The sequence below is a fragment of the Plecotus auritus genome, assembly GCF_963455305.1.
Source record: "Plecotus auritus genome assembly, chromosome: 3".
Lineage (NCBI taxonomy): Eukaryota > Metazoa > Chordata > Mammalia > Chiroptera > Vespertilionidae > Plecotus > Plecotus auritus.
In genome coordinates, this window is record NC_137772.1 from 206800966 (window position 1) to 206816621 (window position 15656).

The window sequence follows — 15656 nt, forward strand, 5'->3', positions numbered from 1 at the left end:
GTAGTATGTGCAAAGGCTCAAAAATGTGGAAGACATGGTGAGTTTGGGGAAGTACAAATGGTTTTGAAATGGTTGGAAAACAGGCAGGGTTGGTCTTCAAGTACAGCAGCTAAATATTAGCCCTGAGACCAGAGCATACATGGGAAGGAAATGTATCTGGGAAAAATAAGTTAGGGTCATATCACACAGAGTCTTGAATGCCAGACAAAAGATCTGGACTTTCTCGTGTGTGTGTGTGTGTGTGTGTGTGTGTGTTGGGAAGGTTGATATTTACACTGAAGAATTTTAAATAAATGAATAAAAAATCACAGTTGTGCTCCATTAAGAGCTTTTCCATCAATCCTGGCCAGTCCATTTTATTCTACCTAATATATATATATATATATATATATATATATATATATATATATAATTTTTTTTTTTTCTTTAAGCAGATGGTCCTGGAATGTCCTTGCTGGATGCCATCTTGTTTAGTTTAACTCACTCCTCTTTGTTATTTTAACCTAAACCCAGGTAATCAAGGCCAAGATTTTAATTGTCTCCAGCATCGGGCAGGATAGGGCTGATGGTTATTTTAAAAAGCCCCTGGCTGCGAGAAAGTGAGAGAGAAAATCAATGGGGTTTGTGCCCAGGAGTATTTCCAGTCTTTTTGCTTCCTGCTTGGCATTTCTGAGGCACTTTGCAGTAAGCTTTGTAAAGATTTAGCTGAAAATCAACTATGGATTCTTCCCTAATTGACTTGGCCAGGTTTAATCTGTTATTGGTCAAGCCAAGCTGGCTTCTATTATGCAGTGCACTGAGGATTTCCGGCGTTGCTCTTATCCTAATGGAGGCTGGCTGTTTTTAGAAGCAAATCTTGGTGTTGGTGAAGGCCGGTATCACTGTGTCCTCTGAAGTGAATCCAGAAGAACGCCCATCTGATATAGCATTTAGACCTTTGACTACAAAGAGTGAGTCTTGGATTTGGCATCTATATGCTAGAAGGTTATGTTTTGTTTTGTTTTATTTTTTTCTCCCTAAGAGATAAAACAAAACTTCTTACTTATTTCTGCCTTTGGGTTGTATTGTGGAAATGCTTAGGGTACCCAGTCCAAGGAGGCAATGGGACATCTTCAGAGAGTGGCTTCTCTTGGCCCAGGAGACCAAGGAGTGACCTCAGAAGACAGGACAGGGCTGTCCTATCACTGCAGGCCCAGCACCTCTGGCCTTTGCTGAGCCCCCTCCCCTGAGGTTGTCCAGTCCTTAACACATAGATTTACATGGCTGGGGAAAGAGAAGAGACATTGTGTTGTGAGGTTGGTATAATTTATGAGCACTGTTAGCATTGAGCCATCACTGAAAGTTGTTTGTGTCAACAGAAGAGGGACAAAAGAGAGCCTGTGTCTGGAGAGTTTATGGAGATAGAAAAGCAGACCATCAGGGCAAGCCCAGAGGAGAGGGCTCACGAATGCCTTGAGTTCATGTGAACTAAGGAGAGAAGTGGAGAGTCCCATTTTTCCTATGATCCTGGAAGGATGTTGGATTTCCTAGAGCCATTTGCATGAGTGTGGTGAGAGCATGCTGTATATATGTATGGTCATTCAGAAGTAACCTGCCCCTTCCCCACCCCCATCAGTCACTCTGACAAACCCTTGCTGGTGCTTTGAAGAGTTTGCACAGTTATGCTGGAGGAAGTCACTTATGTAAAGAACATTTACACTATAGAGCTTGCTCATAGAATCAAGATCAACTTAGAACTCTATAAAGAAAGATATAGTCATATGTATATACACAAACATAGACAGGTATTTTATGGGTTTTAGAAAGCCAGTCTAACATCTGATTTGCTTTCCTTATTAATTCCATTCCCTTTAACCCCCTTTGCCTTCATCTGCACCCCTGACTCTAAGTGAATTCCTCAACAAAGCCTCATTTAAGAGATGATACAGACCCTGCATTTGAACTGCCTCCAAGAGCTTGATTTTGGAGATTTCTCCTCCACAACCCCTCCCAGTCCCCTTTGACCTTCCAGTTAGCCAGGTCATCATTCCATGGCCCAACCTTGATAAATCTGTGCCGTCTGGTGCATCTTGGCACCAACTGGCACCTGTCAATCTCCTAGAGCCTTGTTGAGCACCCATTGGGCATCAAAGATGATGGCAGGGACAGGGCTGTATCAGAGCAATAACACACATTGTGGGCCCAAGCAAACTGCTGGTTCAAAAGCAGTTGTGCAAAAGTTCCCCATGTGTTCTCTTTCTTGAAACTTCTGCTGTGATGAGGGCTATCGCTCTGTGAACTTTCATTTTTATTTTTTAGTTTTGGATCCCAGTTTTTTATTCTTTATTTGGATATTCTACAATCTTGAAGCTTGTACAAGAGAATGAGAATCATGGTACTATAGCAAATCGGACCTGAAGGGAATTTAAACTATTGTCAATTTATCAATGAAGATGCCGAAGTTCATTGAAACAGAGTGAATTGTCCAAGAGCATACAGCCTGTGATATCCAGGACTAGCAGTCCAGCCTCCTGACTTTTGTTTAGTGCTTTTATCTTAAGTTTGTTCCCATCTAGCATAGAAGTATGCAGCATGCATCACAGCCATCTGTATGTATTGATATTTATTCCAATTAGAGTAAAATTGAACATAACAGGTAGCATTATTGAGTAATTAAGTGGCTGACATTGTTCTAAGCCAGGGGTGGGCAAACTTTTTGACTCGAGGGCCACAATGGGTTCTTAAACTGGACCAGAGGGCTGGAACAAAAGCATGGATGGAGTGTTTGTGTGAACTAATATAAATTCAAAGTAAAGGAGCGGGGGGGGCGGGGGAGGGAGAGAAGAGAACCCTCCGCTCTTTCGGCTCCGCGGGCCAGGTAGAACAGCCGAACCGGCTGGATCCGGCCCGCGGGCCGTAGTTTGCCCACGGCTGTTCTAAGCACTTTATATATGCAATAACATTTACCCTTATGACAACCCCATTAGGTGGATATTATTATTATTATTATTATTATTATTATTATTATTACTATTATTATCATCAATTTACATTAGAAATACCTGAGACATGGAGAAGTTAAATAACTTGCCCTTGGTATATAGGGAAGTCCTATTAGATTGTAACTTTCCGGCACTGTGTTTGCATCAGCAAATATGTACTGAGCATCTGGAATGGATGAAGCCCTTTCTAGTGAGAAATAAAGACCTGTGAGTAGCTCCATCCCAATAGCACACAGTGATCCTGTAACAGGCATGTACAAGGAGAGGGCATTGGAGTGGTCTTGGGGATGCATAGGCGTTTGCTAGCTCGAGAATGAATGAATGCTTTTTGTGCACAAATGGATAATGTGTTCAGGGGAAAATCAGGAGGGCAAGAAGTTCAGGGTGGTAAAAGGCAGAAGCATGATGGTTGTGGTGAAGATGTTGGTAGACAGGGCTAGAGAGGTTGGTTGGGAGCCAACTGTGAAGTACCAGCATTCCAAGATAAGTAATTTGGATTATATTCAGTAAATAGAGGGGGGCCAAGGGAAATTTTTATGAGTAGGGACGTGACAGAATCAGGACCCAAGAGACTATAGAAGCATGGGAGGACTGGGGACAAGGACATCAGTGAGGAGGCTGATGCAGTTGTCCAGGTGGAAACGAGGGCCTGGACTCCTAACAGCAGCATCTGGTGGGCACAGGCTGTCTCCGCTTGTTTTTCACGCTTCTACTGGGGCTTGGAATGCATTCTTTCATCCAGTCTTGCTGGAACTGTAGGCCCATCTTTGAAGGCTAAGCATAGGTGTTTGATACGGAGAGTCTCCTTAGAATAGGCATCCACGCTCCCTCCCTTGTGCTCTGCTGTCTCTGTACATTCTTCTTCCTCCCTCGGCACAAATAAAGTCGTGTTGCACGTCTTTGTGTACATTTCTCTTTTCTGCTTACACCCAGCTCCTTGAAGACAGAACCAGACCTCTGCCTCCTTAAATACTTGGCACAGTGCCTGACATTCAGTGAACTCTCAATAAATGTGAGATGAATGAATAAACTTACTAAATAAAGGCAGCGACTATGGATATGGAAAGAAAAGGCCAAATTTGGGAGATGATTTTTTTAAGTTACCTCAGGGTTTGGAAAGCCATGGCCCATGAGCCAAACCCAGCCCCCTTCTCTACTGCTTTTGTAAATAAAGTTTTGTGGGAACACAACCAAGCTCATCTGTCTACGTTTTGTCTGTAGCTGCTTTCATGCTACAATGGCAGAGTTAATTCATTGTGACAAGACCAGATGGCCTGCAAATGCAAAAATGCTTACTCTCTGGACCTTTGCTGTTAAAGTTTGTCACCTCTGAGTTAAGTGACCAGGATCAGTGAATGGAAAAAAAAAAAAGGGGGGTGATGGAGAGGAAAAAGTTAAGACTTTTCCCTTTCTCTTATCTAGTACAGCACTTGGATCCCGGGTGATAGCATTGGCCAGTAGGCCTGCAGGGACTGAGAAGGCAACACACAGGATTGTGAGGCAGGAACGAAAAGGGAGCCTAAGAGAGCAAGGTAGAAAGAGACTGTATAAGGAACATCAGGGCCATGAGATACAAGGCGAAGTTGATCTACGTCCTGTTTCTCCCTGATGAAGCTTCTCATGCTTGTCCTCTCTTTCAGTCATCCAGTTTGGCTTTGTTACCCTCTTTGTGGCCTCCTTTCCTCTGGCACCTGTGTTTGCCCTCCTCAACAATGTCATTGAAGTGCGGCTGGATGCAAAGAAGTTTGTCACGGAGCTGAGACGGCCAGATGCTGTGAGAACCAAAGATATCGGTATGTCCCTGTTTAGAGGTGGTAGAAAACCCATCCCCACCACCACCTTCTCACTGTGTCGGGAATCCATAGGGTTGGGGAAGCCCTTGCTTCTTCACCCCTTTGAACTTCTCATCCTCATCCTCAGATCTTCAGGTACTGAGAGGCTTTCAGAGGCTACGTTATCCACCCCCAGTTGCATCCCTGGTTTCTAGACAGGGGAGTACTTGGACCTCTTCAGACAAGCCCACTCCTGGGGCCCCAGCAACCCTTCCCCAGTAACATGCCTGCAGAGCATCACCCTGAGCCGCAAGGTTGTCATCACTGGGCCAAGGGTGGGAGTGAGCCCGACGCCCTCCATTCTGTCTTACAGGCATTTGGTTTGACATTCTCTCCGGAATCGGCAAGTTCTCTGTTATCAGCAATGTAAGTGCTTACATTCATGACAACCTAACCCTGTGGGAAGGGCATTCCTGAGGAGCTCAGGTTTTACAAGCAGGACACCAGTCCTTGTCACCTCTCAGTCTTTTCCATTTGGAGCTTTATTTAAGATAGGTCCCTGGTTAATAGTGTGTACAAGCCTTCTAACTCATCATGCTGTTGCTAGAACCATGCCACTTAATTGTTAATTTCATTAAGAGAAAAAAAGGGTAATTACCCACCACAATGCAAAACTTCTCCTTAAGAGGCAAAATCAGATCTTTGCTCAGAGCCAAGAATAATGAGGAAAGAATTCCACGTATCTATCCATCTCTTTCCTTTTTTTTCTACTCCTGAGCTAAACAATACCTGGAGCATTGCCCAGGCTGCAATTCCTAATTACAGTTCCTCCAGGTTGTCAATGTGAAGTCTTAATTATCCCCATGGACTCTGGCACTGCATGGGTGAAGATAGGACATGGAAGAAGAGGGGTCCTACCTGTTGTGACTTCCTTAACTGCCTTGCCAGACATGTCCACATTTCAAAGGAAATCCTGCTGGGCCCAAGCCAACAGCTCCTTTTGCTTCTGCCTTCTGTACGGATGGTAGCCAGGCAGGGCCTCCTCTTCCAACTCCCAAGAAAATATCAGCCAGCTCAGTGAACACTAAGAAGCCCACAGCCTATTTTCTCTTGGAAGAGAAACGTTGATCCTAGGAAAGACCTAGTTCTGTATCAAGAACACATAAACTGGCTGGAGAGGTTTGAGGGGAGGCAGAGAGAATCAGCTCATTGCATTTTGAATGTTTGATGTAGGAAACACACATTTTGAGAAATAAGGTGCAATTTGGAAAATAGATCAATGGCTGCTTTGGAGTTGTGTCTACTAAAAAAGAGAACCTGTGTACTAAGCACTTTCTACCTATACAGTAGAAGGAAAGAAGTTGTACTTTACTGACCTCTCTAAGATTTTTTCACTTATCTTTGAAAATGGGAAAGAATAAGAGTATCCACTAAACAGGATCATTCTGGAAGTTAAATGAGATGATAAAAGGACTGATAGCCAGTGCTCAGTAGGTGTAGCTGTGATTGTTATAAGTATGTTACTCATTCTCAGATATGGTTATGACCATCCATACTCATGTGTACATTGAGAAAACAATGCCTAAACTACATTTTTAAAAAGGGCTTTAATTGTTGATGTGGAATATAGTATAAACACTTGCCAAGAAGATTTAAGATTTTCCTTGCAGAAAGTATGCCCACATTCAAACATATAATTATTCATTTGTCATTTGGTTTGCTCCATAGACATTTATAGAGTGCTTAGATATGCCAGACGTAGCGTTGGGTATGTGTGGTTCCATCCAGGAGGACCAAATCATTTACCCTCTGTGTCTCACTTTTCCTAAGTAAAATGAATGAAAGAATCATTTCCATTATATAATGTGCCAAAAAGTGCCAAGAGGTCATAATCAAACTGAGGAAAGTGTGGAACCACATCCTTGGTATTCCTGGCTTTCTAGTGTCACTCAGGGGCAGATGCACCTGGTTATTCAGAATTTTCTCCAAAAATCTTCCACTCTGCTTTGGCTTGGCCAGTACCAACTATCTCAGAGGTGATTTATTCCCTCCAACACCAAATGGTCCAAATGCTGTTGGAGGGAATACCAGTGGTTGTAATTTACTCCCTTAACAACCACTGTCTTATGGATTTGCTTACACATGGCAAAGGTTGAAAAGCCAGGTAAGTCAGCTATGAGAGCTCAGAGATAAGGACTTCTGCATCAATCAGAGCAGAAGCTCTGGATGGGGAACCCATGAGGGGATAGTCAGATGGGCCCTGCGCCAACTGGACAGCATCCATCCTGACCTCTCAGCCAGATGGGCCCTGCACCAACTGGACAGCATCCATCCTGACCTCTCCTCAAGTGCTTGTGGTTTTGTTCCTCAGGCTTTTGTCATTGCCATCACCTCCGACTTTATCCCCCGCCTTGTGTACCAGTACTCCTATAGTCACAATGGGACTCTGCATGGCTTTGTCAACCACACCCTCTCCTTTTTCAACGTCAGTCAGCTGAAGGAGGGAACACAACCTGAAAACTCACAGTTTGACCAGGAGGTTCAGTTCTGCAGGTAAAGTAATGATGATGAGGAGGGAGGCAAAGGACCTGAAATGGTAGATCCAAATAATTATCTGGATGACCTAGACTTAGATCATTTTCCTTTCCCTCTGTCTCCTAACCCACCCCCAATTACTATAAATTAATTTCCATGAATCAACAAATACTTATTGAGTGCCTTTTGTTAGACACTGTGGAGCAGACAAAGAAGTATATAACCTCTTCTTTACCATCAAGGGGTTTATAGTTTGATTAGAAAGAAAACAAGCAGAACATATAGGAAATAGCAGGTTATTTAGTGGTTATATGTAGTATGGACCATAAACATTGTGGATATTCAGAGGAGAGGGAGATCGCTGTTGGTTAGAATGGAGAAGGTAGGCTTCCTGGGGGGCCAAGAGGAATTCTAGGACTCCAGGTGGGGAGTCAGCATGAACAAAGTCGTGGGAGTAGGGATAAATTTGGGGTATTAGATAAACACTTAGGGGGCTAGGTGATGTAGTTAGCAAAGAGTGTGCTTAAGAGAATAATATAGGAAATACAATATAGGTAGAAATTCCTAGGATAATATAAGCCAAAAACATTGTTTAACTTGAATAAATAGGATAAAATACTTGATGGGAAATTTTGAAATCTTACAAGAATTTTAATGTGATATAATAAGATATCGACCTTTTTAGTGACAAAGGAATGACAGGATAAAGGGTAGGCTTAGGAAAATTGATCTGGTCTTATTGAGGAAGATAAACTAGAATTGGGGGAACTCAGGGAGGGCAGCTGAGCTGCTGCATCATTCAGACATGAACCATAGTGGGAACAGACCAGGTGGTGGAAGAGAAAGAGAAAAAAATGAGCAATTTTATTAACATATTGCAAAATTAGTGATAAGACACATTAGAGAGAGTCTGAGTTAAAGATATCTCCAAAGTTTGGATTAAAGTCAGGGGGTCCATTGACAGAGATGGGGATGACACTGAGTGAAACTAATTTTATGGTACATGTAATAAATTGTGGGTCCATTGACAGAGATGGGGATGACACTGAGTGAATCTAATTTTATGGTACATGTAATAAATTTGATTTCAGTCATGTTACATTGAAAATATTGGCAAGAAATCCAAGGGGAAAATTTCGCCTAACTCCTAGACACAAGCTGGAATTACAGAGAGGTCCAGGTTAGAGTTATGATTAAAAATTTAAACACGGGGATTATTGAAGCCAAAACCCAGAAAACTCTCCATTATTTACCCAAGAAGGGCAAATAAAGAGAAGATTAAAGGGGACTAAATTATTTAACACTTTTGTACCCTGATGAAATGATAGTCCTCATAAAGGACTTAATCAAAGATCACACCTCGTAAATAAAAATATAGAACAATAACTACAACAAAAATAAAAACCTAGGGAAAGGTATTGTTGGGAAAATATAAGACTTTCTTGGACAATCCCCAGTGGTATCTGACATAAAAGCTGTCAATGACTCCATTGAAGAAGCAGTGTTTCAGCTGTGTTTGCAGCAGTTATGACCCTGGGCATGTCTGTCATGCTTTCCCACCTGGGACACCTTGGTATTCAAGATCAGCCATTTGTAAGATGGCTGCTTCAGTTCAGTTTCACAGTCTGAGACCACAAAAGGAAGAAAATGAATTGGTCTTCCAACCCAGATGGCTGAGTTAAACAACCTTACTAATTTGTGACTTAAGTAGAAGGGTATTCTGGACCCAGGACCAGTAACCTTAGCTAACCAAGAAAAGACTCAAAATCAGAGACCAGATTAAATTTATTCATAGACATCAATTTATATCAGCCTCAATGTTTTAGGAATTTTTATACCTGGGGCTATGAAGACTCTAGCTCTTAGACTAAAGTCATACGCCGACAGATTTGCTACTAGACTGTGCACTACCCGGGGCCACTCTTCTGTGTGTTTGGAGTGCCAGACTGTCCAGGGTGCTGGATTTTGCTCTGTGGATCCAACAGACATACTTTTACTGCTCAGAGAGGATCTGTACCAGCTCTAGGCCTTTTCTAGTAGCACCTAGATCTGCTCCAGCGGAGTCCATGGAGTCAGTAAACAGGTTTACATTAAATAAGCAGGCACTGAAAACTGCAAATTATACAATAATTTTTATCACTGGAAGTTACCACAGAAATCATCTTGTTGAAACTCCTCATTCTACATGAAAAGAAACTGAGGCTTAGAAAGTTGAAGAATTTCCCCAAGACTATAGAGGTTTCTAGTAACAGATCCTGAGCTAAAATTCATATCTATCCAAGAACACAAACCTCCACCCCCATGTGTAGGGGGTGCGGTGGGGAGAGGAGGAACAATATCAGTGTGACTTGTAGTATGTGGAGGCAAGGCTAACACTATCTGCTTCTTTAGTTAGTCTAGACATCCTTGGGCAAACTACGGTCCACGAGCCGGATCTGGCTGTTCTATCCGGTTCTCTTGCTCTCCCCTCCGCTCCTTTACTTTGAATTTATATTAGTTCACACAAACACTCCATCCATGCTTTTGTTCCGGCCCTCCGGTCCAGTTTAAGAACCCATTGTGGCCCTCGAGTCAAAAAGTTTGCCCACCCCTGGTCTAGAAACACATGTTTGTCCAGAGCACTGAGGTTTGCTGATATTTCCCCTGGCTATCAGATCTTCCAGTAACACATATGAATATGCTTTCCAGATATATCAGTGGCCTAAACTGCCTTAAACACAAAGCGACTTTAATGACCCCCATAGTGAAAGTTGAGGGTAAACCTACTTTTAGGCAAGGTTTGATTCAACCAAGTTTGCTCTAACCAAATCTTTCTCCATCTCCCAAGTCCATTCCAACTGACGTTGACTATAGCTTTAAGATCTGCATGGCTGCCATCAACTACAGGCCAGTGGGATAAAAGCCCATAACTCTTTCCCAATGACCCCAGCAAAAGTCTCACTGCAGCTCATTGATTAGGATCAGTATGCATGCCCTACCCATAACCAATCACTCTAACCAGAGAAATGTGATACTCTCCATGGCTTTGGGGCCATTGATGTGGGGTTTGGAGGGTGAAATCATCTCCAGCTGAAGCACATGGTCTCTGAGTTGGAGGTAGTTCCCTAGTGAGAAGACAAGATGAATGGATACCACTTGGCTAAAACAACACATGCCCAGGACATCAGGTATTAGTATACATGGATCAGATTGAGCTTTATTGTATCTACCTTCAGAGTCACCGGATTTTCTAGCCTGTTGTAAGAACCCAATAACTCTTCTCTCCATTGTTTCCATGCAAGTAGATGGGATTTTTGGCTTATCTGTACCCCCCATTTTTTATTTAAATTCTTTATTGTTTAAAGTATTACATATGTCTCCTTTTTCCCCCATTGACCTCTTCCCACCTGTTCCCATCACCCAGCACATGCCCTCACCCCACTACAGTCTGTGTCCTTGGGTTATGCTTATATGCATACGTACAAGTCCTTTGGTTGATCTCTTACCCTCCCCCCTCCATCTTCCCTCTGAGGTTGGATGGTCTGTTCAATGCTTCTATGTCTCTGGATCTATTTTTGTTCATTAGTTTATGTTGTTCATTATGCTCCACAAGTGAGTGAGATCATGTGATATTTATCTTTCTCTGACTGGCTTATTTCACTTACCATAATGATCTCCATGCCATCTATGCTGTTGCAAATGGTAAGAGTTCCTTCTTTTTTTTACAGTAGCGTAGTATCCCATTGTGGCCCCCATTTTTTTAAAATTCTGTGACTGAATGGCAGAATTATCAATAGGTGCATACATGGGGAGTATATTCTATATTTCTATCAAGAAAATTTATTCACAGAAAGTAGGTCATTCCAGAATCAAACCAAAATGATCTTTGGAACATCTGATTTTTTTTTTCTTATTCAGTACCAGTGAGGATTATAGATTCACTAATGCAACTGGTTTTGAGAACTTAATGGCTTGGCATTGGTTATATGATAGGGAATAAGACATAGTGCCTCCCTCAAGGAATCTAGATAGAGGAGGTGATTAAGTAAATAAGCAATTAAAATATAGTTTTAATCATTTACAATGGTGTCACTACAGGGAGCTCTGAGAGCCCTGAGGACAGAGGCAATGCACTTCACTTAGACTTAAGAGGTCAGGGAAAGCTTCAAGGGAGGTGGAATTTGAAGAATGAACAGTAGAAAAGTTGAAACTCCTTATTCACATGACCAAGCTGGCCTGGTTGATGAGTGGGATGAGAAGAGCAATGCTGGATGGTAAAGGAGGTGTCCAGGAGGGAAGGAGGTCCAGGGAGAGCAGTGTCTTCCAGGTGGAGGGGTGAGTTTGTGCTTGCTCAGTGGTTAGGGCTGGAGTGATAGAGGTCAGCTATGAGAGATGAGACTGGAAGAAGGCACATAAGGCAGACCAAGAAGAATATGTTGATCATTTGGAAGTGTATGGATTCCCTCTTGGGGCAGCACAGAGCCACTGAGGGATTTAAGGGAGCAGTGATGAGCTCAAACTTTTCCTTGGTGTTATCTCTGTCTGCAGTGTGAAGACTAGTGCATTACATTAAAAATAAAGAGATGCCCTACTCCACAGTGTGAGCAGACACCTAGAGAACAAGCAGTTTATCTCTAGACAAACCCAATGCATGTTTGTGTAACCTTGTCTGGGTCATCAAATTCTCTAGATTTAAGAAGTTGAAGCATAACCTACTAATTTCTTTGTAAGCTAGGAATTGTCGGTGGCTACGAAAAAAGTAAAGCAGAGAGAAGAAGAGAATGGAAGGGAGGAAGAGGGAAAGAGGGAGAGACAGAGAAAGATGGGGAATTTGAAAGAGAGAGAGAGGAAGAGGGAGAGGGGGAGAGAGAGAGAGAGAGAGAGAGAGAGAAAGAGAGAGAGAGAGAGAGAGAGAGAGAGAGAGAGAGAGAGAGAGAGAGAGAGATTGTGAGAAACAGACAATTCTGTCACTAGCCCCAAAGCCTGCATTTAAAACTGCTTCCGTGGTGGGATTTGAAATTTGCCCTGATTTTCTGGCAAATAGTGTTGGGAACTCAATGACCCTTCTTATTCTTAGCTTTCAGTGACCTCTGGAAATAAATGTGGTCAAATAAAACAGGTCTCCAGATCCAATAAAACCTTGCCAGGTAAGAGGTATCTTAAAAATAGCAATAAAAGTTAAGGCAGGTCTCTGGCTCCCAGCATTTTTGCAGCAACATTGGCCTCAACCATCTAACCACTCTGGGAGGGCTGCTCCATAAACAGTCCAGTGATGTCAATGTGTAGGCTGATTAGTGCCCATATGACAAGGTCAAAGGACCACTGTGTCCTGCAGGATGGATGATGTCTTGGGCTCCTGGCTTAGCTGGAAGGGAGCAGAGCGATCAGCAGGACAGGGCCTGGCCGTGGATCTGGGTGCCAGCCTGGAGGAGCCGACCTGGGCATGGTCAATCCAATGGGTCTTGGGTGACCTCTATTGGGTTTTTCTGCAGGGCCTCAGTTCTTTCATACCCTGAGGTCCTGTAAAAGCTTTGAAGAGGCGAATTTCCTTCCAGCCCATGGCTGCCCCTCATCTGCTTCTTGCTGAAACCAGAGGTAAAGTAAGCTTTTCTGGGTGTTGTCTTTCCTGATCTTTATCAACCACTGGATTGACATGGTTCTCATTAGTTCCTAATTGGCTGTGGTGTTTTCCCTTGTTAAAGGCCAAGTTCAGAAGGCAGTTTTAAGTAGATCAGATGGTATGAAAATATTGTATGTAATTATGTTCAGCATTAATATAACATTAATTTCCACAGGGACTTAATTTTTTTACATACCACTGTTTGGAGTTGAGAAATGCATTTACTAGCTAATTTGTAATATAACTAAAATCTCATTTTTTAAAAAAACCTACTGATTGTTGATGACCGACTCCTCAGTTTGTTATTTAGGCACCCTTCCTGCCCACAGTGATTGAGTCTTGTGATGAGTTGTAGCAGATGACACTGTCACTGGTCACCCCTCCAAGTGAGGATGGGAGGGGGACATCTGAGCCAGGAGTCTTTTTTCCCTCTCCGCACCACAGTTGTCACATCTGTAAAATGAGGTCTTGGAATAAATAATCACCAAAGATTCTTTTCTGCTTTAAAAAAACAATAGTTAATGACACATGCAATATATCAATCAATTCCTACAAAAATTTTAAACATTACAGGCAACCTCTCTAACTTTGTACCACCTGCACCCTAACCCCTGCCTGGTCCTAGGCATCTTCCCAACAGTGACCTTTTTCAGACATTTTCTATGCATTCATATCAAATGAATTTGGAGAACCTTTAAGGTATTGTTTCATGGATTTGTTTTATAATAATGTAATATATTTTGTCATGGGAACTTTATATATTTAAGTAATATATAAATTCCACTCAATCAATGTAATTTTTCTTAGTGTTAGATCCAGATAAAACATTAATGTAATCTTAAAGCTAAAATATAATGTTGATTTTTGTACCATTTTCACTTATTGTATGGGAGTCTGTCTCAGTTAACACTATAACTTTGCTCCTGAAAGCTAAGTATAAAAACATATTTGAGACAACTGAATATTGCTATTAATTACATTCTTCTTTTGAAATTTTGAATCTATTTTTACTATAAAAGTAGTTATCCCTATTTATAAATGTATATATGAAAGACTCTTTTCTCAGCCCCCTAATTCTGTATGTATGTGTATGTATAATTGTGTATGTGTATATATGCATGAATATATGTATTACATATAATACATATTATATAAATTATAGAATTTAAAATTTATATATTACATAATTATATATTAATTATATGTTAATTAATTATTAATATATAATTATTTATTATATTTTATATAAATATAAGAAAGAGAATCTCTTCTCAGCCCCTACCCTAGTCATTCTCTTCCAAAGAAACCATGTGTCCATTTTCTGTAGAAGTCTCAAGAAATCACATGCACATGTGTTGTCTTATTTAATTCTCACTGTCTTTCTTTCATGTTCAGTGTACACACATACACACATGTATGTATTTGTTTATTCATGGTTGGGGTGAGAGAGATGGTGTGTGTACATTGGTGTACTCAGCACTTAGAGGCACGTTTTGTCAGCTCCACTTATGGATTAGAAAGCTGAGGACCAGAGATGTGAAATAACTTCCCCAGGTCCTTTCAGTTAGTGACATAGCCACTCCAAGTGTTCACTTGCTTTTAAGACACTCTAGTTGTTTCATTATGAAAGACACTCCTTATTAGAAGACAAAAGAGAACTTTCAAAGTTAATGTTAAATACCAAAGAAAATAAAGGAGGACTGGAGGGTTGAGAGTGAGATCTGGGAATGATTCCTAAAATTATATCCCCGAGCTTAAATCCCAGCCAGTAGATGCAGGAAGCGACCAGATATGGGTCACCCAGTGCCTGGCTGCCCAGTGGGACTGTAGGAAAACCAAGCTCCCTAAACCAGGGGAAAGGGTCTGGTTTCAGAAAATACTTGAGCTGATGGGAACGAAGCAGAAGTTAATTCCCACCAACCTGAGGCTTGCCTACATTTACATAGACATAGATCCTGAGAGAAGCCCCTTGCAGTTGTGGCATTGGCTGACTCTTTTTATTTATATCAGCATCATGGGAAACTTGGGGCATCTGCTCTTGAGTGCTCAGAAATCCTCCTAGAAAGCAGGGAGGAACAAGGAGCACGGGTGTATGTGCTCTGTCCTCTTTTAACAGAAGGGGTGTGTTTCATAAGTTACCTCAGTCAAAGGAGAAAGAATAGCTACTGCTTACTGGGTATATATATCTGACAAGTGGCCCAGTGCATGAAATTCATGTACGGGTGTGTGTGTGTGTGTGTGTGTGTGTGTGTGTCCCTCAGCCCAGCCTGTACCCTCTCCAATCTGGGACTCCTTGAGGGATGTCCGACTGCCCTCTCACAATCCAGGACTGCTGGCTCCCAACCGCTCGCCTGCCTGCCTGCCTGATTGCCCCTAACTGCTTCTGCCTACCAGCCTGATCACCCCCTAACCACTCCCCTGCCAGCCTGATTAACACCTAACTGCTCCCCTGCTGGCCCAATTGCCCCTAACTGCCCTCCCCTGCCAGCCTGTTCGCCCAAACTGCCCTCCCCTGCAGGCCTGTCCCCCACAACTACTCTCCCCTGCAGGCCTGGTTGCTCCCAACTGCCCTCCCCTGCCAGCCTGGTCCCCCTAACTGCCCTTCCCTGCTGGCCTGATCACCCACAACTGCCCTCCCCTGCTGGCCATATTGTGGCAGCCATCTTGTGTCCACATGGGGCAGCCATCTTTGCCACATGGGGGTGGCCATCTTGTGTGTTGGAGTGGTGGTCAATTTGCATATTACCTCTTTATTATATAGGATAGGTC

At 42.4% G+C, this 15656-nt stretch overlaps 1 protein-coding gene across 1 annotated transcript in view; it reads left to right on the forward strand.

Annotated features, from left to right (window-relative positions):
* ANO2 (anoctamin 2) overlaps positions 1–15656 on the forward strand; it is a 310827-nt gene that overhangs the window by 288200 nt on the left and 6971 nt on the right. The window contains exons 21-23 of the mRNA XM_080659102.1: positions 4622–4774; positions 5127–5179; positions 7125–7306. Coding sequence (XP_080515228.1) covers positions 4622–4774; positions 5127–5179; positions 7125–7306 — 388 coding nt within the window. The remainder of the gene's footprint in view (positions 1–4621; positions 4775–5126; positions 5180–7124; positions 7307–15656) is intronic.